The 27,324-nt window shown below is 36.9% G+C and overlaps 3 protein-coding genes across 9 annotated transcripts in view; all 3 read right to left on the bottom strand.

Moving 5' to 3' along the window:
* Positions 1 to 522: 522 nt before the first annotated feature.
* On the bottom strand, positions 523 to 8,245 carry mapre3a (microtubule-associated protein, RP/EB family, member 3a). 2 transcript variants are annotated; one of them, XM_057343728.1, is made up of 7 exons: positions 8,113 to 8,245; positions 6,958 to 7,081; positions 6,536 to 6,681; positions 5,591 to 5,789; positions 3,960 to 4,093; positions 1,962 to 2,114; positions 523 to 1,379 (listed from the first exon to the last, which is right to left on the bottom strand). In XM_057343728.1, the coding sequence occupies exons 2-7, from the start codon at positions 7,076 to 7,078 to the stop codon at positions 1,311 to 1,313; spliced, it is 822 nt and encodes a 273-aa protein (XP_057199711.1). In that variant the 5' UTR covers positions 7,079 to 7,081; positions 8,113 to 8,245; the 3' UTR covers positions 523 to 1,310. The 2 variants fall into 2 exon arrangements, with proteins under 2 accessions (XP_057199711.1, XP_057199712.1); XM_057343729.1 differs by having other exon boundaries at positions 5,633 to 5,789.
* A 325-nt stretch (positions 8,246 to 8,570) lies between these two features.
* Positions 8,571 to 23,589, bottom strand: dpysl5a (dihydropyrimidinase like 5a). The gene is made up of 13 exons (XM_057343727.1): positions 23,437 to 23,589; positions 20,848 to 21,116; positions 13,853 to 14,011; positions 13,332 to 13,511; positions 12,190 to 12,258; positions 11,935 to 11,979; positions 11,747 to 11,822; positions 11,473 to 11,629; positions 11,236 to 11,377; positions 10,960 to 11,102; positions 10,634 to 10,841; positions 10,371 to 10,539; positions 8,571 to 10,038 (listed from the first exon to the last, which is right to left on the bottom strand). The coding sequence occupies exons 2-13, from the start codon at positions 21,106 to 21,108 to the stop codon at positions 9,953 to 9,955; spliced, it is 1,695 nt and encodes a 564-aa protein (XP_057199710.1). The 5' UTR covers positions 21,109 to 21,116; positions 23,437 to 23,589; the 3' UTR covers positions 8,571 to 9,952.
* Positions 23,590 to 24,044: 455 nt separating this feature from the next.
* dnmt3ab (DNA (cytosine-5-)-methyltransferase 3 alpha b) overlaps positions 24,045 to 27,324 on the bottom strand; it is a 56,756-nt gene continuing 53,476 nt past the window's right edge. For 5 of the 6 annotated variants that reach the window (XM_057343712.1, XM_057343714.1, XM_057343710.1 and 2 more), the window contains one exon: positions 24,045 to 26,979. In XM_057343712.1, the coding sequence (XP_057199695.1) occupies positions 26,838 to 26,979 (142 nt within the window). In that variant the 3' untranslated portion in view covers positions 24,045 to 26,837. The remainder of the gene's footprint in view (positions 26,980 to 27,324) is intronic. The other variant, XM_057343716.1, reaches the window with a different exon arrangement.

Below are 27,324 nucleotides of genomic sequence, written 5' to 3'. Positions count from 1 at the left end.
ACTCCACTTGTTCCTCATGCTCAATGCTGTTGAATATTACGGTAAAACCACTCTTTCCATCCATGTGGTGAGTTTCTCTTTTTCATTCTATGGAAAATGAAGTATAATGAAATATAAAGAAAGTGATTTACAAACAATCACTCATAAACTGTCAATGTATAACATTCACACGCTCCCTGGGTGTAAGCAAAACAACCTGTGCCATTCTTAAAGTTACTATAGTCTTTTTAACTCATTTTAAATGTCTTGCACACCTTTTTTTGTCCTTTAGTTTTCAATTATTGTACCTCTGTCACTGGCCCATCTATATTTAGTATAAATAATACAAATTTACCCCTTAAAGGTATAGTTCAGCTTTCAAAATGAAGACTCTGTCATTGTTTACTCACCCTGTTGTCAGTTTAAACCTGTGTGATTTTCTTCTGCAAAACACAAAAGAAGATATTTTGAAAAATGTTGGTAACCAAAAACCGCTAGTCTCCATTGACTACAGACACAAAACCAATGTAAGTCAATGGGGACCAATGGTTTTTGTTACCATCATTTTTCAAAATAGCTTCTTTTGTGTTCTGCAGAAGAAAGAAAGTCATACAGGTTTGAAATGACAAGAGTAATTTGCGTGTAAATTAGGGTCAAATTTTCATTTTGAAGGTGAACTATTCCTTTAATTTAATACTACTTTTCCATCATTTAGTCACTATCAAGTTGACCTTGACATCACATCTTTGCATGTACTGTATAAATTAAAAGATCAATACCTTGATATTGTTGGGATTTTTCCTTACAGTCCCAATAGTTTTAGTAACTAAAAGTGACTAGCCGGTGAGAAAGGCAGATTGAGGCTGAAGACACAGACGGATGATGTAAAATCACCATTCCATACCGAACGGATCCAAGACAGACTCTAAAGTAAAACGTGTATGAAATCTAGACGACGAATAACTGCATTCCAGGCAACAAGTTTCTTCATTTCCTTTTTTCTGCAAAAAATTATTTTCCATCACAATATTTACATTTTTAAGTCCGTTGTGCTACCCACAAACTGTGTACTTTTCTTTTGTTCATTCTCATGTCGATATGTAAAACATGCTGAGATGGCTAAAGGTGTGTGCTATTGGTGCTACTGTCTTGTTGATATGGATGTAGTGCATAAACCGGAGACCAACGTAGAGTATACAGTATATGGTGAGCCCATAGATTTGTGGGAAGCCAAGGGGATATTAACAGCGTGCGGTAAAGGGGGCGGGGTCATTCAAAGCGGCGGGCGGAGGAAATGGTGAAGGGTCACGACGAGGTTGAAGAGTGAACTCTCAGTATTCGTCCTGGTCCAAGTGGGCCTGCTCGTCTATTTCGTCATCGTCTGGGGGTGCGAAGCCGTCCTGTATGAAAAATGATTCTTTTTGGATTATTTGAATCAAACACTGTATTTATTTTTGCATGATATAGTTCCAAAATTCAGCAATCACGCCGCCATCTACAGTAACATGCCAAATTTATTCATTTAAACCAAATTCAATATTCGAAATGCATTCCCAGAATGCCTTGGCATGAGTTCAATGAAGAAAATAAGGTTTGTAAGTACAATCAAATTGGCTTTACAAGTCATTTCAACTTACTATTTTAAATTCTTGTCAATGTCATTACTTAAATTCATCAAAATTCGTTTCAACTTACATGAATTCGACCACTTAAAATAGTAAGTTGAAATGACTTTAATGACTTCAAAACTTTAATATCGACTAGTGTCCTCTATTGGTCTATGAAATGCATTTTGAAATCAAATGCATATTATTGTACTATTAGTTTAACAACACGCTTGCATGAAACCAATTGTTAGTCAATATGTGTTACACATGGGTCACTGTTTAAAAGGAAGCAGCCTATCAACGCAGTAAACAGCAGGTTTCGGACATATAGATATATGTTTCGTTGATACAATAGAAAGCCATGTGATACTGTACCTCTGTGGCATACAGGATTTCAATTATCCCAGTAATAATAGGGTTGTTTTCATTCTCGTGTTCTTGGCAGATCAGTTCAATGTCTCGAAGTTTGCTGAAGTAAAAATCTCTCTCTTTCTCCAGACCATCTACAGTTAACTTCAGTTCCATTAACTTGAAAGAGCAAAGGACAAAGAACACATGGTAAGACAATGCTCATCAGAACATGCTCATTCGCTTTGGGCAAAAAAAGTGAACATGTTTGTTATGATGACATCAACTAATAATTTCCCATTTTATTTTTAGAACACTACAAAATAAATGTGATACCCTCTATACACAGTAGCAAGGATAAGATCAGGAGGCTTGTCTAAACAATCCCCAATAAACTGCAGTATAAAGTCACCTCAATTTTCTCTCTATACATGTTTGTACACTGAAAAAAAAAGATACTTTAAACGAACTTAATTAAATTATGGACAGTGGTTCCACACAACAGAAATATGTTATGTCTACTCAAATACTTAATGTATGATGAACTAAACTGAACTGAGTAAATTTAAACAACCATGTCCAAATAATGTCCAAATAACTTGAATCAAATAAGTTCATCCTACTAAAAGTATTTAAGTAGAGATAACATGTTTCCATTATGTGGAACCACTGTCCATAATTGAATTAAGTTAGTTCAAGGTAAGATATTAGCTGTTATTTTAACACACTAAATAAGCTAAATAAAGCTCTTATTGTTCGGAGTTAGCCAGAAGTTGGTTTTGTTAAACTTTCGGCATACCCCAAGTACTTGCTTTTTTATTAAAGCAATTTTAAATCTGGTTAGCAGGTCCTCAACCCAAGCACATGCTCTACACTTTACCACAATGGTAACCCAGTGGCGCCCCCAAGGGGGGGCCCCCCAAAAAAGTAACTGGCACCCCATTGGCCCCCCAACCAGAATGAGATTTTAAAAATATATATATTTTTTTTATATTAGAATAATAGTATTAATATTTATTAATTAAAATGTACATTATCGAAGCACTATGTAAAAAAATAACTTGTATAATGTGTTATGTAGAATACGATCTCAACCCCTCCTCTCTCGTTTAACCTGCGAAACCGTGACTAATGTCGTCCTTACACAGCAAAGGCGGCACAGAAACCGAATCTGAAGCGGCTTAAAACCACGAAAATGAGTATTTACACGGAGCGTTAATGCAGCTCTAAAGCGGCATAAATGCATTTACACAGGAATTAAAATAATGCGAAATAATGCTGAACATAACCACAAAAGCACAGTTCTAACAATATGCTGATGAAATAATATCTTAAATTAAACAATATAAACTCAAAATATATATATACTGACACTAATAATAACAATGCATAAAAGCAATAATAGGCTATAAATGCAACATTTTAAATGATACATTTTAAATGATACTATACTATACTTTGGATATACTATACTAGTATCGATACAATACTCATTAAATGATGTGGTAACCCCCCAAAAACATTAACATTCCAGAAACTCTTTTAAATACAAACATAAAAGAGTATTAAACATGAACAAATATCCCTGTTTCATCATTTTGATAAAAGATATAAAATAACATTTTATTGCAACTTTTACTCTCCCTATTCAGCCCCGTGCAAAGCATGATGGGAAGTGGAAATCCTGTTCCTAGTTAATAACGCTACTTTAATACAACATGTTGTGTTAACTTGATTTATTTTAGTAAATTGAACAAGCATCAAATATGATTTTGATCTACTTGATTGAAACATGTTAATTTAAAATGTAAACATTTAGTTAAGCCAAAGCATTACTGTTTTTAGTCCGTTTAACACAATGCAATTGTGTTTGAACATAAAACCTAATACAATGGTGTTAAAACAAAATTAATTGTTTAAATAAAGTGAACAGTACCATAAAATCATTTTTTTGAGTGTATTTCTAAAGAAATCCAAAGTATTTCAAGGTAGAGTAAGGCTTTCTTACCCTCCCAGGGACTCTACCTGTTGATTAAGCTCCATGATTTCAGCATCACTGTCCCCATTTCTAGCATGTGTGGGGTTCTTCCTTATGGTGGGGGTCACCCTCTGTGGTGTGGGCATGTTTTTGGGTACTGTTGGTGATATTCTCTGAGGCCCTGAAATTGGAGACGTTTTGCTTTTAGCTATACTGTATAAAAAAAAAGACAGGTGCTTGGCAAACACAGCATACTGTACAAATCAGTCCATGTTAAACACGTATTCTTTGTCTACAGCTGAAAGCTTTATAAACATCAGCTTTTAACAAGCTCCAGCACGGGCGGCTTGTTACCTCAACGCTTTGGTTAAGCCTGCGCGTGTTCAAACATTAACTGCTTCAACCGCTTTATATTTGGCAGGTTTAACCAAAGTCAGAGAAGTGTGACGAAATGTTAGTACAGACTAAATAGAGGTCACATTCCCAATCCACCCCAATGACATCACAAAAGCACTCAGTTGTCCGCAAATGAAGACGCCGCTTTTATACCTCTCGGAGGACTACGTGTCTGCTTCAGTTCCTTGGCTGTTAAAATAAAAGGCTCTCTTTTGGGAATATACATTTACAACGATCAATAAGGAATTTAGGGGTCTTGAATTTATAGGGATGAATAGGACTGACCAAAATAGCAGTAAGCAAGCAATGAATCTGGCAGCACATGAGAACACTGAGATGCACTAGAGATGGGTGATAGAACCCAAAGCTTTTTTTTTTAATGGAATTATCTTTATATTTATAAAACGGAATACTTTCAGAGAAACAATTCAGGGTGTGTTTTCCATACTGTGCCTTAAATGACACAAAGGAGGGCGAGATGTACTGAAATCTTTTTTTTATGTGCAAATAATACATAGTATTAAATAGCAATATTTTATATCTTTATATGTTTTTTCTATTTTATTGTATGAAAAGTGTTAGTCTGAGACTTAATTTTGAGTAATGACACAGACTGGTCTTTGAATCAGAGTTTTCTTTAGATTCATTGGAATGTTTGTTACTGAAGTTATAAGGGAAAGTTCACCCAAAAATAAAACAATTGTCATCTTTTATTCACCCTTATGGCATTCAAAACTTGTGCAAGTTGCTTTTTTCTAGTGAAACACAAAAGATGATATTTTGAGAAACATTGGAAGTCTATAGGGGCAATATTGATTAGTTAACAGCATTCTTCAAAATATCCTCTTCTGTGTTCTTCAAAAACAAGAAAGTCATACAGGTTTGGAATGACATTGGGTAAGTAAATGATGAAAGAATTTGAATTTTTGGGTGGACTATTCCTTATTGCAAGCACACTTTAATAGGCAAGTGCAAAGCGCATTAATAATTAATATTCAATATGTCACCCAGCCCTAAGCAACAAAATTATTTCAAGAACTGATTCTCAAAAATTGTTAGTAGTGAAATCTGGAAAGCAGTTCTTGTATTAAAATGTGACACATAGTAACACAGATGTGCCATTGTAATATTGACTGTTCTTTGTTTTCTCATCGCTGAAAGCTTGGGCATGGATTAATCATTCAGAAGACCGTGCACAACCAGCTGCTTTGCGGAGCACGCTTTCTATTAGCAGAAGCTCAGCAGTCAATGCAGCAAATGTGTGACAGGATGTTGATGTTACCTGAGGGACCAGTTCGCTTGGGTTTGTGGGAAAAGTGTTCACCTGGGTTTGGTGGAGGTGCCACATCCTGGCCTTGTCTGGCTTGCACCGGATCATACTCTTTTCCGTCATAGTTGGCGTCAAAGAATTTTTTAAACCACTGGACGAATTCAAAGTTGTCCTGGAATTTTCCTTTCACTAGTTTTTCCACTGGAATTATCTGGAAGACAGAACAGGAAAATAAAAAGGTTAGAAATAAATTACTGAATTTATCAAATTAAATATATTATTTAGGGCTGCCAAACGATTAATCGCATCCAGAATAAAAGTTTGTGTTTACGTAATATGTGTCCGTGTATTGTTCATATTAATTTGTATTTATAAATACAAAAACATATACATTAATGTATATATATTTAATACAATTTTGAGATGTATTATTTATATTTACCAATAACTTAAATTACATATAAACGTTTATTAATTTTTATATTTTAAATTTTTCTTAAATATATTCATGTGTGTATGTGATTATAAACACAACGTTAATATGCACAGTACACAGACATATATTATGTAAACACAAACTTTTATTGTGGATGCGATTAATTGTTACATTAATCGTTTGACAGCCCTAATATTATTATAAATTATTATATTGTGAGAATAATTTATTATAATTTACTTATTGCATTTCTATATCTATAATAAGAAAACATGATTTTTGATTTTTTTTAAGAACTGAGTTATCTTTTTTTGGAAATAAACTCTAAATATATATATATATACAGTATATATGTTATATTGCTAGTCTTTCACAAAGTTTTACACAAGCACCTGTGTGTTTATTATTATTATTTTTCACATTTTTTATTCTATCAATAGTATTCTCACAATGTGTTTTCAGTGCAGCTGCTTTGCAATGCAAACTTGTAAAAAGGGCAAAACATGCTAAAAGCCACAAACTTTGTCAACATTCATCCTCTTGAAAGCCGCCTGCAGTACTTTGAAGTTGTGTATATACTCATGTTCCAGCTTGGCTTGAAATTTCACTTTCTTTAGAAGAATACACCCTGGAAACAACATGTCCATGAACTGACAATAAGCCGCCCCTAAAGACAAACAGCAAAAAAGAGCATTGGCCAAAAGAGCCCATTCATTATTACTCAAATACTGTCTTTGATCAAGACACATAGTATGCTTGTCATGTGTGTACTGTGCTTTACAGGACAGAGCAAATGGGTATATCTAATAACATTTACATGATATCTCCCAAACTGATCAAAGCTGGAGTCTTTTCTGTCTAACGTCTTACATCTCTGTTGTTTTGTAAGTAAAAGTACTGTTAGTAGTGCAGTTGGGAGGAGTTGAGGAGATAAAAGACCCACCTGAACATAACTGTTCTGTTTTGGTGTAGGTGAGTTGAAGGGAGTCATTCAACCATGCCAGCATGTCATGTCGGCTCAGGTTTTCAATTGTTACTGATGTGGAGTATACATTCACTGCCATCTCCTGTGAAGACAAACACGGTCACACAAATACACCATAGGCGGTGATTTTCAAAGATTTCAATATTGCTTTGTTTAACCTATAAAACAGAAACAATGTCTTGAAAAAAATATGAGGTTGTTCAGAGGTTTATGATAAAAAATTAATTCTCTGGTTTTTAAAATACAGTTGTGTCTATTTCTTATGAGCAAAAATATCACAAATATTTTACTTTGGGACCAGACAATTTTTGTGTGTTGTCCTATTAATTCTTTGTATATTCTGATATACAGTACCTATTAATGGCCAATAAAGCTATTTTCTCAGAGACAGAGAAAGTAATTAATAATAACTTAAATATCTGCAAATGTGCGTTTGATATAAATATAATGATATGTTTATCCAAATTATAATATTATATAACTTAAATAAGTAAGTTGTATATATACACCAAAATAAAATATTACACTTGACAAAATATTAAATATTACACTATAAAATACATAAAAATATATAAAAAGAACAATTAAAGAGGTTTTATTATATAACTTTTATAATAAAAACAATTCCAGAGCCAAATATTTACAAAAAATAATAATAATAACCGCATTTATATTATATATTCGTTACTCGCTGAATAAAATGAACTATTTCAAGCTTTTTTATTGCTTTTTAAATAATGTTATTACAGTCACGATGTGAGTTATAGTAGAAACAGGCCTTTACACTCGTTCTGTATATCACTATGTCTATTTTTGTCTTTTCGTCAGCTATGTACACCACAATTTTGCGTTTTGCTATTAAAAGCAGCGCATTAAAATCTGCAGTAATGGGTCAAGTTTGGGGTCCGCTGAACAAATGGCTCATTATTGTGACAGTTGCTATGTAATCGGCCCCCTCTGCAGGCCCCGCCGTACATAAGCAACAATCTCTGTGCCAACACACACACGCTCGATGCGTTAGCACAGACAAAAGGACCCAGTACGCACATTTAATGCCATTCATTATTTTTTAAAATTCCGGCGAAATGTAAGTTTTTTAAATCGGCTACTCACTGTTTTTTCACTGCGTCCTTCCCAATGTTGATATTACACTGGCTGAAGGCAATCTTGCTGTCAAATCCGAGGCGAGGGCTGGCCACTGCTGCTGTGGGTTGCCAGATATGCAGCGCTGCTTAGTTACGGGCCGCCCCCGATAGCGCCTGCAACACACTGGCGAGTAGTGCGCATGCGCTCCACCACGTTACAGTGACGTGCTTTTTTGTCTGTGATTTGTTGACAGTTACAAGTTTTACTAGTAACATTGACAAATATAGTAGGAGGACCAGTGCTATTTGTTATCTTTTTTACTCCAGTGAACATTACTATGTATTTTATATGTAATATTTGTAAATGATTATTTTATTTATAAACTGTATGGTATAATACATTTAAAAACATGACATAAGCACAAGATCTTCCTCTTAACAAGACACTTCTGAATGTTCTGTTCATAAAACACACTTAACTGAGGTTTGAGGGGCTTTATTTGCACTTTTCACAAGATCAACATATGTTAATATGCACTACATAGTATGTAGTGCATACACGGCACATTTTAGAAAATTGAAAAACACACTGAAAATCCAGAATAAAAAAATACATGAATATTGAGCACTGACAGAAATGCTCTTTCCACAGTAATGTCTGTGTCACTGTAACATTGAGTTGAACACAAGTGCTTGGAACAACTTATACAAACATGTACAAAATAAACACGTGCCTCGGTTAGCAGTCTTGCGTCGTTTAACTGGCGTTTGGTTAGTAGTTGTGATCAGAAGTGAACCGTGTTTCTGTATCAATGCACAGTGGTAATCTTTCAGTGAACCAACGTTATTACATCATAATTACAGTTTAGTGCTTTAAATGTTTCAACTGGCTACTTGAGAAAGATTGTAAAGATACAATGTAAAATGTTGGTATTGATAAAACTGTGCTAAGAGAATGAAGACTTTTAGAATAACAAGCTAAAACTGCAGTGTTGGATCAAGCAGGTGTCAGTTACACTAATGTAGACAAATCTATATGTGACATAGTAAATAATATCATCCTTATTTCACATTTTAGGAGCTCAACGCTTGTAAACAACATTAAAACAATGTTTTTTAATGGTTAAGCAATACAGGTGACATCAAATAAAGTGGCTTTATCATCAACCAATGGTATGAAAATAACTTACACAACTTAAAAAAAAGCGATGAAAAAAAATCTAGAATTGGCTTTAAATCAGTGTGTCACAAAGGACTCATAAAAATCCTCAACACGGAGCAAAAATCTATTAAAAATAGTTGCCAATTGATTATTGGTTATAAGTGTAGAGAGGCAGGGTGCTATTGTACATAAGTATAATTCAAGAGTTAACACACTGAGGTAAATGTACAGTCATCTGCCAACACATTAAAACAGTTCAAATATTTTTAAAACTTTACAATGGTTCACATTGGCTAGCCATGAAAAGCAACATGAACAAAATAATTCCCATCCTTAAATAAATGTTAATTTGCTCACTTATGAATACTTTAAAATGTAACATGTATAATGATGTATTAACAAAAACTATTTGTAAAATAGTCTGGGTCTTGTACTGTTGAACACAACCTTCTCAATTTCATTCTTTTGAATGTAAAGAACATAACACCCTGTTCTTTTTTTATTACCAAATCTCTCACAAGCCTCTCTGACTCATACCTTGTTTTCCAATTTTCAGACAAATATAGTTACCTTATACGCATATACATATAAAAACAGTGGCGTTAAGTAGCAAGTGGTTAAATTAAATAATTTTAATGAGATGTGAGGTTGTCAAAAAAATCAAGGTGTCTAGTTTCAGAATTTTCCAAAGTGCTTCTCCAAAGAGTTACCAGATTCCGCTGGATCTACCGCCAGGTGGCGCCAAAATCCTGGCGGAGGCTCTCTTTGGAATGTTATCATCAATTTGTGCACCTATAAAAAATAAAACAAATCTGTGATGAGCTACACAATCTATTTACCAAACTGAAGATTTCACGAAAACGATCAAGAAATGTCTTAAGTCATTATTAAAGTTATTTATAAAAAGTTAAATAATTAAAATTATATTTTGTGACATAATTAAGAACCCCTCAATACAAAACCACTTGTCAGTCGCCTGTACATCATGTATAAATATATCATGATAGTAAATTGTTGCACAAAATTTAATATACAATGATTTTATTAAATAAAAACTAAAAACTTCACATCAAGACAGAATGATTTTGTTATTAAGGCATGACATCTGTATCAGGTTACTATACCAGACAAACTAAAGCTGGACTCGTGCAGGTCTCTCACTCCCCCATGGCGAGTACAAGGTCGTGAGGTCATGTCTCCATCTATAGCGCCCGTCTCCTTCTTTCCTGAGTTCTGTACTGAAGCTATCTCCCCGGTGTACGGAGCTCGCTCTACACCCTTAAGTGCCTGACACTGCGGGTACACATTGAGCAAACTCAATATAAACGAAATATCATCAAATATCATACTAAAATATCTGAACATTATAAACAACACAGTACAGTACCTTCTCCCGCTGGACCATTTTCTTATAGAGGTAGTCTGGGAAGGTTCGTAGAGGGTAGAATTTTCCAGATCCCTCAGCACAAGTAAAGATGCCGTTTTCATAGACCACACGGCCGCGGCTGATGGTTACCAAGGGGACGCCGTGACAGCGTAGATTCTCGTAGAGGTTTACATCACCACCTTGCCATTGAGTGGTCACAGAGATGGTCCTACAAGTAAAACCATATAAAATGTTCTTCAAAACATAAATTTCAGTAAACGTTTTTTGTTGCTTAATGTATATGTTATTCAAATCACAGGTGCTTTAAATTCGTCATTATTTTATACCTTGTTGATTCTGGATCCCAGACGACCACGTCAGCATCAGCACCAGGAATAATCCTGCCCTTCCTCGGGTAAAGGTTGTAGATCTTTGCAGCATTGGCGCTTGTGACAGCAACAAAACGGTTCTCGTCCATCTTGCCTCCAACCTAATACAAGAAAAGTAAAAACGTTAGTATGACTATCATTGCAGGGACGTTTTACTGCATTATTGAATGAAGACTTTGCTGCTATGGCAATATCGGCATGAAAGAACCGTTGGCACTGTGAAATGTGACATACCACTCCCCTCTCCCACACTACGCTCATGCGATCCTGCACGCCAGGAACACCGTGAGGGATTTTAGTGAAGTCGTCCTTGCCCATTGCCTTCTGTTTAGTGGTGAAGGGTCGGTGGTCCGATGTCACAACGTTCAGAGTGTCACTACACAGCAAAAAGAGATTCCATCACAGCACTGTTTAGTTATGTGACCGTATAGTTGAATATTATTAAAAAACAGGTGTAGTGAATCAACTGACTTTCCCAGGAGGCTAAGCAGGTAATTGGGTGTGTTGGGGTCCAGTCTGAGGGGTGGCACAGTGACAAAGGCAGCAGCGTGGGCCCAGTCCTGGTGGTAGTACTGCAGCCCGTTTAACACAGCGTGAGCCGTGGTGGTCTCTCCGTGCACCACTTTCCCTACGGCACACAAATCGACCAATCACGTAGCAGCATTCAAGACATGCGGATAATGGGTGTTACACAAGATTTGGGTTTCGAATAATAAAGTATAATGAGTAACCGCCTGGCTCTTACCCTGCATTTTGGCTGTTGCTAAAACATCACCTGCTGACATGCTGGATACATTTACGAGATATATGGGACAGTGAGCCTAAAGAACGAGAAGAACGAGACTGATTTTCAGTGAGATGTATTAATAGAAAAAACCCTCAATTTTTTAGAAAGTTTCATGAGCAGGGGTTCCAGCGCTACATCATACTCACTCTGTTAGCGATGGTGATGGCTCGGTGGACGGCCTCTGCTTCCAGCTGTACATGGAAAATTCCCATGGTAAGTGAGAAAACACAAATGTCACCAGTGAAACCTAATTGCGAACAGACGCTTAGCAGTATCAAGAATCCATGGAAATGCAATATGGAGACGGGAAAGACTAGCAGGCGGACAAAGAGCAGCCGTGTGACTAGTATCTTAAAGGAAAGCTATTTCATGCTAACAGGATTTGAATAGCATTACTCTACCTCTTCAGGCCTGCTTATCTCAATGCCTTCTGGTCCACTGATACCCAGATCCAATGCTTCTTTGGCACCCTTGTGTGGATGAAAAACATGAAAGCATTCTCGTAAGTAGCGTGTAGGAAAGATATGTGGATTAGAAGAGCTGTGATGGAAAACATGATATAATATCTACTGTATATGCCTTTTCCAAAACCTGACAGCATTTAAGATGTAGGCGTGCTCTTGCTGCAAAACCAGCTTCACTTTTTTATCTTGTTGACCATTATAGCTGACTGTTGATTTTACGCAAGAAAAAATGGGATTATACAGGAAGATATAATGCAATACATTAAATATTATATTCTATATATTTGAACCAAGTACTTATATTTATAAATATATATGAATATATGAAAATTGGCAATTTCATATGTATTATTCAATTAATTGTAATATATTAGCAATTTATTACTCTCTATATTATCAAATATACAGCTGCGGTAAAAATTAAGAGACCATTTCAAAATTATTTTCAGTTTTTCTGAATTTACTATTTATAGGTACAGCATGTGTTATGGTAAAATGATCATTTTTGTTTCGTTCTGTGAACTACTACTATTTTGTGAACCAAATTTCAGATAAAAATATTGTTTCTATTTGCAGAAAATAAAAACTGGAGAAACAAGTCAACATAACAGAAAAGATGCTGTGTATTTTATCAGACCTCAAAGACTGAAAAGAAAACAAATTCATAGTCACTTTTAAGCAACACAACAGCAATATTTGTACATGTATTAAGGGAAAATTCACATTGCTGTTGGCTGACTTTTTGTCACTCCTGAGGTTTGATTTTTCTATTTATTTAATAGACACTAGACTCTTAAATTTTCTAAAAATTTGGAATGGTCTCTTACTTTATCATATTTTCGTTATATTGAATCATTAAAAATATAATCTTTTCTTTGTGTATGGGTAAATGTAATTAGATTTCATTCAGCACCTAAAAGTATTAAAAGAATACTTAAATTGTATTTAAAATGAACCATTTTACCTGATATTTGCGTGTGCTATGTATTATATTGTTAGCTTAGCAACATGCTAATGTCTGTAGTGGTAATGACTCAAGTTTTGGTTTGACCGAGACATCTGAGGTGCCTGATTTATACCTCAGCAACCAGCTCTCCGTTCTCTGCATGAACGCGGGCCACAGCACCAATGTCTTTGCAGTTTTGCAGGGCCTGGAAGAGCTCACTGTCCCTCAGCATGTACACGTCCTTATAGGCCATGAACATCTGGAAGGAGTTCACCCCCTTTTCTCGCACCAGCGTCTCCATCTGAGCTCGAACCTGAAAAGTACACACAAGTCACGTGTTTTAAAAGAAACACTGCAAATTCAAAATGTTACACTTATAAAATCAATCCCGTTATGATAAAGTACTTCGGTAGTACCATGGTAAAGAAAAGGCATCAAATGGTCTTACCATGGTACTCTAAACAAATAAGTCAGTTACTCTTTCCCAGACAATGTCTTAGTTCATTTTCAATTAAAATGTAGATTTAGACATCACTGTAAAAACCATGTAGTTAGTAGTGTTTTTGAAAACCATGACTACGTGTTAAAGATGACAGAAATGACACAAACTGAGAAGTCAGAATTGTGCACGCTTAGCAAACAGAAAATCTGTACCTTTGGTCCCCACCAGGTCACCCCCACATGAAGAGCATAGTCACAGCAGGCCTTGGCATCAGCGTGGGAGCGACAGTTCTCATAAGCGTCCAGCAAACACTCATTCTTCTCTGGCAGCACGTGACCAATCACCATCGTGGTGCCTCCGCCCAGAGCAGCCTGGAAATAAACAAACACCACAATAAAAGCTGTGGGATCAATAGAGCGCCACTATTTATCACTTGGTTTAATACACCAACATGTTAAATAACAACAGCATGTTCACTAATCCTTCTTATGGAACTCAGACATGACAAACATGTATTTTGAGAAACGAATTTCTCAGTTTGATGATGTTCTCCATAATTGAGTATGCTGCTGTTAAAGGGATAGTTTTTCTTCTAACACGAAAAGATATTTTAAAGAACGTTGGTAACCTAACAACACTGGACCCCATTGACTTCCTGTGTATGGACACAAACCCACTTATGCATTTCTATAGAATATCTTCTTTTGTGTTGACATGACATGGGGATGAATAAATGTTGATAGAATTTAGAGTTTTGGGTGTACCTTTAAGCAATTGCTAAGGTGTTTAAAGAGGTCCCTTGGGTGTTGTTAAAGTGTTTTGAGTGGTTTCTAGGGCATTGCTAGGTGGTTGCTAAGCAGTTTCTACGGTGTTGCTATTTGAGTCATTGCTAGGGTTGTGTACTGAAACCCGGTGCCAATATGGTTCCGGTACCTATGTATCCGGTATGTAACTGGACCGAATCAAACGCAGATTTCGGTGCCACTTAAATGCTGACTGAGCCGTCGATTGAGACATTTGCCCTCATTCACGTGAACGAAAGTTGGAAACCTCAGATAATACAAATCCAACACATCTCTTATGGTTAAACGGATCGCGAATGATCTGTGATCCGCACGGATCGGAACATGCATGACCCGTGGATTCATCATAGTGAAAGACAGTTTTAACTAAGTTTCAGCATTCATCACCGGGCGCATTCTTTAAAACTTGCCTTGTGCGGCGAAACGCAAACGTCTGTAATGCAAGCGATCACAATAAAACTGTTGAGCGCGTTTAAAATCAATGAAGCCCGTGCCGTGGAGCTCGTTCTCAACACTGTAACGCATTTGACAAGAAAGACAATCGAGACACAGCAGTGAAAGTGCTAAAACCTTATAGCATCTGTCAGTCTGATCTCTAGACATGCAGTCTGTCAAGCTTTTTACTCTGACTGCATGTATAGGCAGGCATATAATTATAATGATTAATTATACATACTGTCTGTTTTTAAAATAATGCACATATAATGTAAATAGACGTAATCTGTTGATATATTCAACGCATTTTCTGCCCATATTTAATACAACTATGGCGAGCATTTAGTTGTAGCTGGAGGGTAAATAAGGTAAACAGTAAACACTATAACATCTTTCTCGCAATGTTAGTGTACATGCTCATTTCACATTCACTTTAATTGTGAATTTGTGTATTTTTATTTCTTAATAAATATTTTTAATTGAACATTTTGTTCTTTAATGTCATCCACTGGTGTTTTGTGGCTCTTTTTGTAAAGTATCGATTTAGGCACCGGTACCGTTTTAAAAGTATCAATGTGGCACCGGTATCGTAAAAAACCCAAACGATACCCAACCCTAGCCATTGCTAGTGTGTTATTAGATCATTGCAAGGGTGTTCTGATGGGTTGCTAGTGTGCTGCCAGATGGTTGCTAGGGTGTTGTATGTAATTGCTCTGGGCCTTTAAGGCCCATTCACACCAAAAAAACAACAACAACAAAGACAGAGTAATATTGTTGGGATCAATTTTAACACAGTTTTCATCAACTATACTAGTATATTTATTATACCTAGAATAGCATAATATAGTATCCTGGAATACATAAACCAGTAGGCCCTATATACTGTTTTAACAGCAATGCATAACTTAGCTGTCACACTAATAATAGCAACATGTTCATAAAACATAGTAATAAAATGAAGACATTACATAACAATAGGAATTGATCAAAATGGAAATCTAAACAGGCCATAATTCTATGAAAACAATAAATATGCTGTGAGTAATGTTTTGTGCATTCTTCAATCACTAGAATGTTCTTCAGTATGATAAATAGTAATCCTATATAAAGAATATAATGCTCCTCTATTAAAGCATCTCTCAGCTGACACATCCACTGAAAGAGACGTGTGTTTGTGCACCATTGTCTTTCAGCACAATGGCACGAGTGAAAGGCTTTTTGCAGCAGTCTTTGCAGCAGTGCCTCTGTATCTATGGAAACAGAATCTGATCTCCATTTGTCTCTGTGCCTGGCGAGTCTCATGGCGGTAACCGGGAGGGAGGGGGGAGGATGGCACTTGTGTTGCCATGGCCTAACAATAACAGCGCCGATAACAACTACTTTATTTGACGTCTCAGACCCTGCATAAAAAGAGCGTTTCAGTGTTTGTGAATGATGCCTTGCCGTCGACTGACGTAGACTGTGAGCGTGTAATGGCCGTTCTTCTGCTAACTGACCCGTGAGATTTATTTAGTCAGAACAGTCTGCTGATGCAACTGCATTTCTGCATCTTTATACAAAGAAACAGACGTGACTTCAAATGGATGTTGCATCACACATCATTTGCTTTAGGTTTGTGTAGAGATGGATGTTAATGTTAAGAAAAGCCTTCTGCAACCTGGATCCTCAAAAATCAATACACATTATAGCTCTAGATCTTGGTTATCAGCATGAGAGTCCTAGAGATACTATCACGCCGGTTACTCGTAAGAGGAATAATGTATTGAGCTGTTGTGAAAAAAGTCCCCTGACAGATGGTTGGGGGCCACCCAGGGTGTGGAGGGGCCTAGAAAATGATCCTCTCTACCACTTTAGCTTTTACTCTTTCTCTGTCCCAAACTGAACTTTTAATATGTGTTTCATCCTGGCCTGTGTTCTAGTCCTGGAGTGAGAAAGTCAGCCATTTTACATTTATATCCTACAGGGTTAAAGGTCTCAACTAATTATGGAAAAATTACTGAATGTTGTGTGAACGTGTTTCACAATAATTATTTCACAAATAATTCTGACCAAAATTATACACTACCAGTCAAACACTTTCTCATTTATATATATATATATATATATAAAAAGTAAGCTTATTAAAATTGTGGAATAACACAAAGGGAACTATGAGAATTATGTTTTGACTAAAAAAAATCTAATCCAAAAACATAAACTTGTTATATTTGATCATCTTCAGTGTAGTCACCTTTTGCCCAGAATTTTCAGAAATGTTCTCTTGCCATTTTATCAAGCAGCTTCTTGAGGTTTTACACTGAGATGCTTTTAAACAATACTAAAGGAGTTTCCACCTATTCTGACCACTTATAGACCGTTTCAGCGGGCGCGCGCGTGCCTGACCGCCAGTTAACTTCCGGTTTGTGTTTGGCTAGTAAATATAACTATTTTTATTTTTTTCAACTTATGTTCATATTAACTTGTATTGTTATTTCACTGTACAATAATTGTATTAAATAAACGATTTGTTGAATTTTGTTGTATGTTCATTTGATTAAATAAACAATTTGTTGAATGGGTCCTGTAGTTCGGTCGCATTTAAACAAACCGTATGGTACATTGACATCTAGCGGTTGAGCTTGGTATTGGAGTCTAAATTCAAAATATTGGAGAGACAAGTTTAGCCAAGTAACGGTTCTTGGTTTCTTTTGATTGTTATCAGAAGTAATCTACAGGCCCTCCATTGTTTGTGAATGTGTTGTTAAAAGGAACCACGGGTACAGAGAGATGTATGGCTCAATACACTGTAATATCCTTACACTACTAGCTTTTGTCGTTAGAAACGCATCTAATATTTTAATTTCCTTAAAAAAAAATGTTATGCTCATTTTAACCTAAGGAGGCCGCAATTTTCTTTGTCATCTGGTTGCACGCACAGGCAGCCAAACTGAACACAGACACACTAATCAGTTTTTCTGTAGACATAAGGTGCTTATAAGATAAATATATATATATATATATATATATATATATATAAACAATGCTAAAATAATAAAAAGGAAATAAAGAAAAGCTATTGTATTGTATCGATACACAATAAATAACCAACCCGCAAGCATCTTGCTACTGTCTTTATCAGTATATTCTCATAATGTATAAAGTGTACGATAATAGCGGAAGATAATGTCTTAACTTTCTTAAAAACGGGGGTTTAAAGCTGTGATTTAATGCTTGTTTACCTTGAACAGCCGCTACACTGAACGCGTTCTTCTTTTATGGCAGGCAGGCTGGCTTGTGTCAAGAGGACATACCGCCACCTACTGTCCCTGTGTATTTATTTGTCTGATCTTATGTTTGACGTCTCATACTATATATATATATATTTAGATGATCTATGGAAAACGCGTGTGCCGTAGTGTTAAGAGAACAGGTTTAGGTTGCAAGTGCAACCATTTGACGTCAAGTATTTTGAGGCAAAAAAAATGCCGGCCTCCGAAGTTTATGAATACTGCGACAGTTATGCTGTTTTTTATTTTACATTTATAAAGTCAATGCCATTGTGTATATATATGAAGCCATACATCTCACTATACTCAGGAATCCATTTAAGATGAAACCTATTGGCTTCTTCGTTTTCATTTTTCAGTCAGTCATCCATTTCAAAGACCTTCAGATTAAAACCTTTTTAACATAATGTGAAACATTTCACTCAAGTGTGCTTAAAACCGGTAGTGTATAAGCTTTCAAAGTGGACAAAAATTAACTTTATCAGTGAGTTTTATTTTTAGAACATGATTTGAATCACAATAGAATGTTCAATAAGACAAATGTAGGTTTGGGTTTGATTCTATTTACGTAATCATGAAATGTCACCGTTCAAAAAATGCTGATGTCTCTTTAAAAGTAACTATTTGCTACTAAAGCCACAACATTTTCAGCTAGTATTACATTAACATTTACTGGCTTTTACTGCAGTAACTGCATAGTAGGGCTGTGCAAAAATATCGATACATGTAACTATCGCAATATTTTTTTTTTCAATAGTGTATCGATAGTGATAGAAGTCACTTGGCTACTGCAGTGCATTAGACAAAAAGTTTATTAAGAAAAGTAACAATGACATTTATTGTGCTTTCACGGATGTGACACCAGCACATTTACAGCACGGATGAACCAGGGGTTTTATTCTGCCCATCTTCAGTGTTTTAACTGTAATGCACCACAACAGCCAAGTGACTTGCGTGAGCCACCTTATTCCCCTGTGCTACCCACTTGAGGGGCGCAATCCACAGTTTGAGAACCCAAACCTCTGATCTAATGGTCCATGCATCGCACATCATGGCCACTCTGCAGAGGTAAGGGATGTTTTTACACTTATCCTTACAGAAAACCCCCGTTGGTGCACAGCATGTTGTATTTCTAGCTCTACTTTTTACATTTTCTATTTAAAGTATTGCAATATATCGCAAATTTGTATCGTATCGAAAAACATCGCAATATATTGTATCGTGACCCATCTTTCGTGATATGTATCATATCGGGAGGCACTTGCCAATACACCACCCTACTGCATAGGCGAAGACAATACCCAAATGGCTCTTGCATGGCTTAGCCTTAGATAACAAATCAAGTCTTTTCATAGGCGGAGCAAGTTCAGTAAAAGATAGCATATACCAACACTTTTATTATTTGGAATAACGTGCACTAAAGAATCACCAGAAATGTGTATTAAGAAAGTAAAGGTTGACTTTAAAGATAAATCTGCTGTGCTGAGGAATCTGACTGTACTGGCTGGAAGCTTGGACTATAAGACTTGTAATATATAAGCGTTATATCAATAAATAATATCCTGCCGTAAACTCACTGCTTTCTGACTGCTACAGTCTTTAAAGGGGTGGTGCAACAGTGTTTCATGCATTTTGACTTCTTTACAATGTTAAACGTGCAGTCTTCTCATGCTTGAGAAAAACAAGTTGGACATATGATGTAGTATTTCTGTGCTCGATACACTCCCCCAGCGTTCGCATAGGTTTCAGAAAGTTTTTTTCGAACATGAAAATCCATTTCGTAAAAACTTTTCTTAGTCCCTTATTGTACAATTCCACCGGAAAAGCACACCCACACGTCAACCCGCCAGAGCGAGAAAAAAGAGCACGCCCACGCGTCAACCAGGGAGAGCGTGAAAAGGAGCATGCGCACACGTCAACCAGCTGGAGCAAGAGAGAGAGTGCACTGCATTCGCGAAGTTCAGCTGTGTTTGTTTGTTCACTGCATTTCGGTGATGAATGTTATATAAACGGTGGATATAACGCTGGATTTGGAGATCGTTTGGAGAACTGATAGATGGAGTGGTAAGTGCTAAAAGATGCCGGACATGATCCACACGAGGTAAGTGAAACTGAGTCATATGTGTTTTGTTGGCAATGGGTGCGCACGTGCTTTAGTTCCACACTCCACAACCCAAGGAGGTCAGGTCATCTGTTTTTGGAAATAATCGTACAGCAATCACAATCACCAAAAGCCAAACAACATTCGGAGATCTTCCAGAGATTTTTTAATACTTTATTTTCATAGTTATAGTTATCGTCCATAGTGTGAACCCTTTTAAGTTATCCAATGTTGTAATGGTGGTGATCCAATAGGCTTTATGCCGAATTTGACATGCAAAAACCAGAAAACAGGTGTCAGTGCATCCAGTTTTGTGTATGTGCTAGAGCTGTTTTAATCAAAATGCCTCCAAAAGAGCTACTACAGATGAACATAATGTCCAACACATATCCCGATTGATATAAAACATTTGTCCTTTTTCTCACTCACATTTGAATATTACAACCACTAAACATGAAAACAACTTTGTAGGTTAGCTGATTGCCTCAAAACTCCATAGATATCACACTTTCTCCATCAAGCGGATGTAACAAGACCTGTTTTCCCGTTTAGTCACGTGGCATTCGACATAAACCCTGTTATCTTGATGCTATTGGTAGTACCTTTGTGCCGCTGTAGAAGTCATCCGCGGTACTGCCGTTCATGAAGGTCTCATTCAGGTGAACGCTGGTGTCTATCCCGCCTGGGATCACCAGCTTTCCGGTGGCATCTATAACTTTGGCCCCGCCGGGAATCATCAGCTCCTTGCCCACCTGCTGGATAATGCCGTTCTCTATGTAAACATCTGCTTCCTGTGTGAAGTCATCGTTCACCACTTTTCCTCCCTTTATGAGGATGCGCACCGTTGCTGAGCTGGAAGACATGGTTCAACCTAATAGTCAAAAAAGAAAGAGAATTGGGATTATGACAAAACTGACACATAGTGCCTCTTATACGATCATGCAAGTTTCACCAGTTATTTATGGTAAAAGAAACAGTTTACCCAAAAATGAAAATTCTGTCTTCGTTTACTCACCCTTGAGTTGTTCCAAATCTGTATAATTTCGTGTTCTGAAGAACGCAGAGAAAGATATTTGAAAAAATGCTCATAACCAAACAGTTCTTGGCCACCACTGACTACCATAGTAGGAAAATTTACTTTATAAAGGTCTTTGTTCTGTTGAATACAAAAGAAGATATTTTAAAGAATGTAGGAAATCAATTAGTTCTGGGGCACTTTTGACTATCATTGTCATTTTTCTTACTATGGTAGTGAATGGTGGCCAATATAAATGTTTGGTTACAAGTATTCTTCCAAATATCTTTCTTTGTGTTCACCAGAACAAAGGAATTTACACAGATTTGGAACAACTCGAGGGTGAGTAAATGATAACAGTATTTTCATTTTTGGGTGAACTGTCCCTTTAAGAGACAGTTTAAGCTTATTTCTTATTATAAACATAACCACAACTATTTATAGCCTATATAAAATGTCCAATACGTTTCCAGGCCTGATATTTCCAGGTTTCCATGAATAACACCACCGCACATATTTTATGCATTCTGACATCATGCAAACCCCATACTTTTAAAATTATATCCCACATATAAACAAACAGAGCTTGCATTTGTTTGCTTTTCCACATTTGGTCTACGGCACAAGCTGGATCTCGACTTGATTCCAAAACACAATCAATCCTTAAGATTCTTTGCCCACATTTTCCACTGCATAAAGAGGTTACAAAGCATCACGACTGGGTAAACTGACACCAGCTTTGTGTGATTATCCTCAGCTTGGCATGAGCAGCCGCATTATCACCTATAATAATATAATTATAATTACATACATAATATATATAATAATAATTACATACAAAACTGTTAATTATTCATGACACATTAAAGCCATTTCAACACTGCAAAAGAAACCTGTGGTAGCCATATGAAAGTCATGTCACATCCGAAAATTTCTGACCCACATTTGCCAGTGCTGCATGCACAGGAATGCAGATTTACTAACAGGAAATATATGTAAGCTTGCAGCTGTTGCATTCCCTGCAGCGCAGCACTGTCTCCTGATCTAATCCCAAGTGACAGCATGCATGCCGCACAGTGAGTTCGGGGCAGGTGGGTGCGGTAAATTCACAGTATGGCGCTGCCCAGGGCACCCCACCCCCTGTTCTGAGCCCCCGACGGTGAATGGAGTGTGTATGTGTGGACAAGGAGGGGCTACTATGAAGCTGGAGAATAAGGGTGTGTCCTTAGACATCCTACTATAAAAAGAACCGTTCGGTGCATGAGCTTGAGCTACATCTGTCCAGAAGAAATATTAGTGGAGCATGTGTTCCTCCTCATGACTCATGAAGCCCTTCTTCTGGAATGACCCACTTTTGAACCAACCGTGCCATATTTCATCCAGATGTATGCCTTCTGAATAACATGAAGACACGGAGTTATAGAGTGGGATAGAGTCATTTTAAGGGGCAGAAACCCTCGTAGTCACACAATGGGAAAATGTAATGTAAAACAAACCGCACAAATCAATGTAAAGGGAAATAAAACATAAAGGAGGAAACATGGAAATCCAGTTAATTCGAACAACCGTGCCAACTGTCAACTGAGTGAAATGAGGTAAAGGGGTATATTTTTTCATCACGTACACATCCAACGCTCACATTCCTTTCATTGTATTAAACTGAATGCATGACGCTTCATTTATAGGAGGAGGAGGATGATGATTGTAAAATCAACTCACTTGGACCTTATCGAGTCTGTCACACACAAAGGGACGACCAAGCCCTCTAAACAACATATTCGCTTGGAACCACGAAAACATAGACATGTTAACGTTAGTATTTCAAATGCGAGAATAGTTACATCGCCTTACAACAGACCCGTCTGTTTTTGGCGTCTAACGTTAGGCTATTTCAGAAACCGTCTGTGTTCTCGTGTTATATCGCGTTTATGACCGGTGTGCTCGCGCTGTCTTTACGAATGCAACCAGACCGTTGAGTTACAATTGAGAATTGCACAATATACATCTAAATGAGCATAATATAAAGGATCTATCCAGACACAAGCATCGATTCCTAAATTCCTCTCATGCTAGACAATTACAAGATAGCGAGGCGAGCACATTCTCTTTGTACCAATCCGTTTTTCCTCAAAAAGCTTGCTAACGCAAGACAAATAATCAAGTACCGTGCACTTACTTCCTTTGCTATATCCTATAAAGGCGATTTTCGTTCACTTTCAGCGGTGGTTATTTACCAATAAATGGGCAGGCAGACACAGGCAGATGCTTCGGTTGGTCCAGCCCGGTAAACCATACGCTTGCTGCAGCATCCAGACAGCGAGACTGCAAGAGCCGGGCTTTGACCAATCACAGCTTAGATTCACAAAGATGGCCTCAGCAGCGACCAATGGCGTTGCGGTTTGGGCGTGCCTAGTCTTCAGCGGTACGTACCATTCATACGGATTCACAGGGGATGAAGCGATGTGGCACTGGCGCCCGTGCAGATTACAGCATGCATTTCTAATTTGTTCTAATAAATATTTGTTTTAAAGGTATATCTAAATTAATTATTATACATTTCATGATAACATTAATATAAAGAAAGCTATATAAATGAATATATTCATCAATATCTCACAGGCTTTTCAATTATATAATTTATGGCCTATCGTTTCTATAATATTAATGTATGTGAAACTAAGAAAAATCATTTTAACTATGTTTTTATCGAATTAAACAAGTATTTGAGGATTTTTACCTTTTTTTGAACGGGAAACAAACAACTGGACTTTTTCACAAAAAACAAAACATTTATTCAAGTGTTCTCCAGCACAAGTACATAAGGAGCCTTTTTCACTTCGTTCTGGGCAAATAACGAAAGAAAGGGGGAGAGGTGGTGTACAACTGCTACATTTGCTGTATGAGCTGACTGCTAAGGAGAAAAGGCTTGAAAAAAGTGGAAATGATACAACATAAGTCACACATATCAACAGTGTCACTGAGATATACAGACAATCTGTTAGGAGGGCAAACATGAGACCGCTGCAGCCAAACATAACAGAAAATTTTACGAAACATAAAATTAAATGAATTAAAATAAGGAAAGAACAAGAAAGATGGAGGGCTGGATATATGGCATGGAATGTAGGACTTAGAAGCAATTCTGCCTGAATATTAAGCAAGAACATGTTAACAGCAAACGTTATTACAATTTTTTTGTTATTTCCCATTATGAGTACATGATTTCCCACAGATAAGCACCAACTACAGCAATGTCTATTCTAAAACAATATAAGAATCTCATCATTCATCACTTTTTTTCAAGTACAAAGTTAAAATGCCTTTGTTAATATCTTTATATGAGAGAGTAAAATAATAGTGCTTTTCCAATAAAAAAAAGAACATTATCAAGACAAGTTTATTTCTTTTCCAAATAATATATTTTTCTCAATTAGATAAAATGTTTAGCACCTTAGGAAACACCTACAATCCCACTCTTAGTACTTAAAAACAGAATTTCAAAGCAAATCGAAACACACTTTTGTATGTAGGGCTGTGCAGTAAAGATGGGACTGTTAAAATCACTTCGCGAACTCGTTCTTTCGTTCCCCCCGTTCAACACATATAAATATGAATTAAAAAAGACACGCAGTCCTAGCACCCTGCTGCTCTATAGCTTATGTCAATTTACCTGTTGTCATATTATCAATTACCCCCCTCTTTGCGATTTGAGCGCTGTTTTGATTCCATGATATATATTAGCAAAGAATTATATTTGTACATCTCATAGGTCATTTAAAAAAAAGCAACAGACAATTTCTATGTACAACATGTACAAAACAAATCTGGGCGTCGATATCGTTTGGAAAATGAAAAGATACATTTGCTGAACATGAAAGTGTTTAAGGTATGTAAGCAGTGCAATGCCTTAAATAAGAAAAAGAAGAGCCCATTTCTAACCAAATTTAGCCTCATCTAGTATATAGCTTGCATGTTATAACTAAATTATTGACATGGTCAACATCCATCAATGGCAAACATAATAATTATGTTTTCAGATCTACCCTAGGGACCAGACGTAGTTAACAACTGTGTGATGTCATCAACGACACCCCATCTTGCGAAAACGACTAATTTCCTACAGGGATATTATATAACAAACACACTCACTTACTTTGGGATTATATATACCAGTAGAACCGTGAGCAGACACTAACATCTCGACGCGAGTTATGATAAAGCGACTCTGTAGCACATGAGAACATGAGAGGGGTGCTATCTGAATTCTTCCCCTTCACCACCAGCACGACAGATGGAGGATTTCTACTATCCTAACTCATTCTTTCACATCTATTGGCACAGCCCTACTGTACACAACAAAGTATTACCTTATATAACGGCAAGAGTTTCACATCATTTAACATAACCAAAAAAATCCAACAACAACAATTCACAAGAATCAAGAGGAAAGGTTTAAAAAAATATCAAAGAAAACAAAGAAGTATACATATACAAAAGTGCTTGATATTGTTGGTAACACAGCACAAAACATTGCTATAAAAAGGTAGAATAACATTGTGAAGCCGCACCTTTAAAGTTTTGCACCTGACTGAGAATAGCCTGCGAGGGCCACAGCTGAAGGCTGATTCACCCGGCCGAGAAAAGGACCAATGCCAATCCTTCCTGTGGCCGCAACGCACACTAAAAGTTGTACAGTAATGATTCTGGTCTGTGTGACACTAGAAAAAAAGTAGCTCACCACAGCCTTTGATTTCAAGGTATGGATGACAAAAAACATCACCGCCCATGTGGCCGGTTTTCACGCTCTTCGGCCGCAGGCATGCCGTGCTGTAGGAAGCAGATCTCCAAGGTTAAAAGGCTGAGGCATTGTTGTAAAGAGCACCAGAGGATATTGTACAAAATGGCTGTAAAAAATATAAAATGAAATGTCGTGGGTTATATGTTTGTTTGTTTAGTGTCACTTGTTTTATCTGGCGACGGTACAAAACGTGACCCCATCTTGGTTCGAGTAGTAGCACCACATGAGTTGCAATGTTTTTCACTACCTTGAAGCACCATATTGTCACCTAATACAGTAGTACCTTTTATTACCTTCAGTTGTGTATAGAAACTGTAAACAAAGAGGTATTTGCCATCTGGTGTTTTGGATTGGTTAAGACAGAACTCCCCTGACACTTTAGAGAAAACCTCGATCGATCGGCGCACCGGATTCTGCCCGATAAGCATGAACTCAGGAAGTCGAAATGTTACCGCGGGCTAACTTAAAAGTTTCAGCGACGTTTCCGTCTAATTTATGCCTCGAATTGTTACGTCGTCTCTCAGTGCCTTGAAAAGGAGGCCGTGTCTCAAGTATAGCTTGCACACATAAATCAATTCAAATAATGGATAACACTGCTAAAGTCAAACGAATAATAAAAACAATTAAATAGAACAAAAAAACAAATGATCAATTATTCCAAAAAAGAGGAAAAACATGAAATATCTTTTCTGATGTTAAACTTGCAGATAACACGCAAGAGCTGGAGGCTCCTGGGATTACATCAGTTTAGATCGATCTCATCTGCACTGGGTTTGACTTCAGACGCAGGCGTAGTACTCTTTGAGTGGTGCGAACAAGTGGCGAATGACTGGGACACTCCACGACCGTCCCAGAAGCCTCTGCCTGGCCAGGCGGCTCATGTTCGACACGTCTGTGTAGTGGACAGGGAAGCCAAACACCCTAGTGTCCAATAATAAGAGAAACGGACAGCAATTGTGTTAACATTTGTTTACGTCATGCATCATTCATTATGTTTTTTCGATAAAACGCTCTCTCGCATTTAAAAAAGTTGACATCAGTGTTTAATGTTTATCCAAAACACAAAAACTGTTCACGTAATGGAATGCATGGCGGGTATTATATAAATATGTTATAATTCTTTTTAAACATGTACAGTTCAATGAAGCAGGCCTTGAAGTATTTTGACAACATTCACAGGACATTTCCATGTCAACTTTTCTTCGGTCATACCTGGATCTGATGCTCCAACTGAGCTATTTCTGGCTCTCGGTCAATATGAACTAT

The sequence above is a fragment of the Triplophysa rosa genome, linkage group LG10, assembly GCF_024868665.1.
Source record: "Triplophysa rosa linkage group LG10, Trosa_1v2, whole genome shotgun sequence".
Classification (NCBI taxonomy): domain Eukaryota; kingdom Metazoa; phylum Chordata; class Actinopteri; order Cypriniformes; family Nemacheilidae; genus Triplophysa; species Triplophysa rosa.
The sequence above is the reverse complement of the archived record's forward strand: the minus strand, read 5'-3'. Positions and strand labels throughout refer to the sequence as shown.

Bases quoted from the DNA above. Each gene is read 5' to 3' on its own strand.
- dpysl5a (XM_057343727.1), bottom strand. From the start codon at position 21,108: ATGTCTTCCAGCTCAGCAACGGTGCGCATCCTCATAAAGGGAGGAAAA. The intron at 14,012-20,847 runs GTACTACCAATA...GTTTATTTCCAG, and splicing joins ACTTCTACAGCGGCACAAAG to GCTGCTCTGGGCGGAGGCAC. The intron at 11,630-11,746 runs GTAAGAGCCAGG...TGTGTGCCGTAG, and splicing joins AGCAACAGCCAAAATGCAGG to GGAAAGTGGTGCACGGAGAG.
- mapre3a (XM_057343728.1), bottom strand. From the start codon at position 7,078: ATGGCAGTGAATGTATACTCCACATCAGTAACAATTGAAAACCTGAGC. The intron at 2,115-3,959 runs GTAGAGTCCCTG...TGCTCTTTCAAG, and splicing joins TCATGGAGCTTAATCAACAG to TTAATGGAACTGAAGTTAAC. The intron at 1,380-1,961 runs GTACAGTATCAC...TTTTTCATACAG, and splicing joins AAATCCTGTATGCCACAGAG to GACGGCTTCGCACCCCCAGA.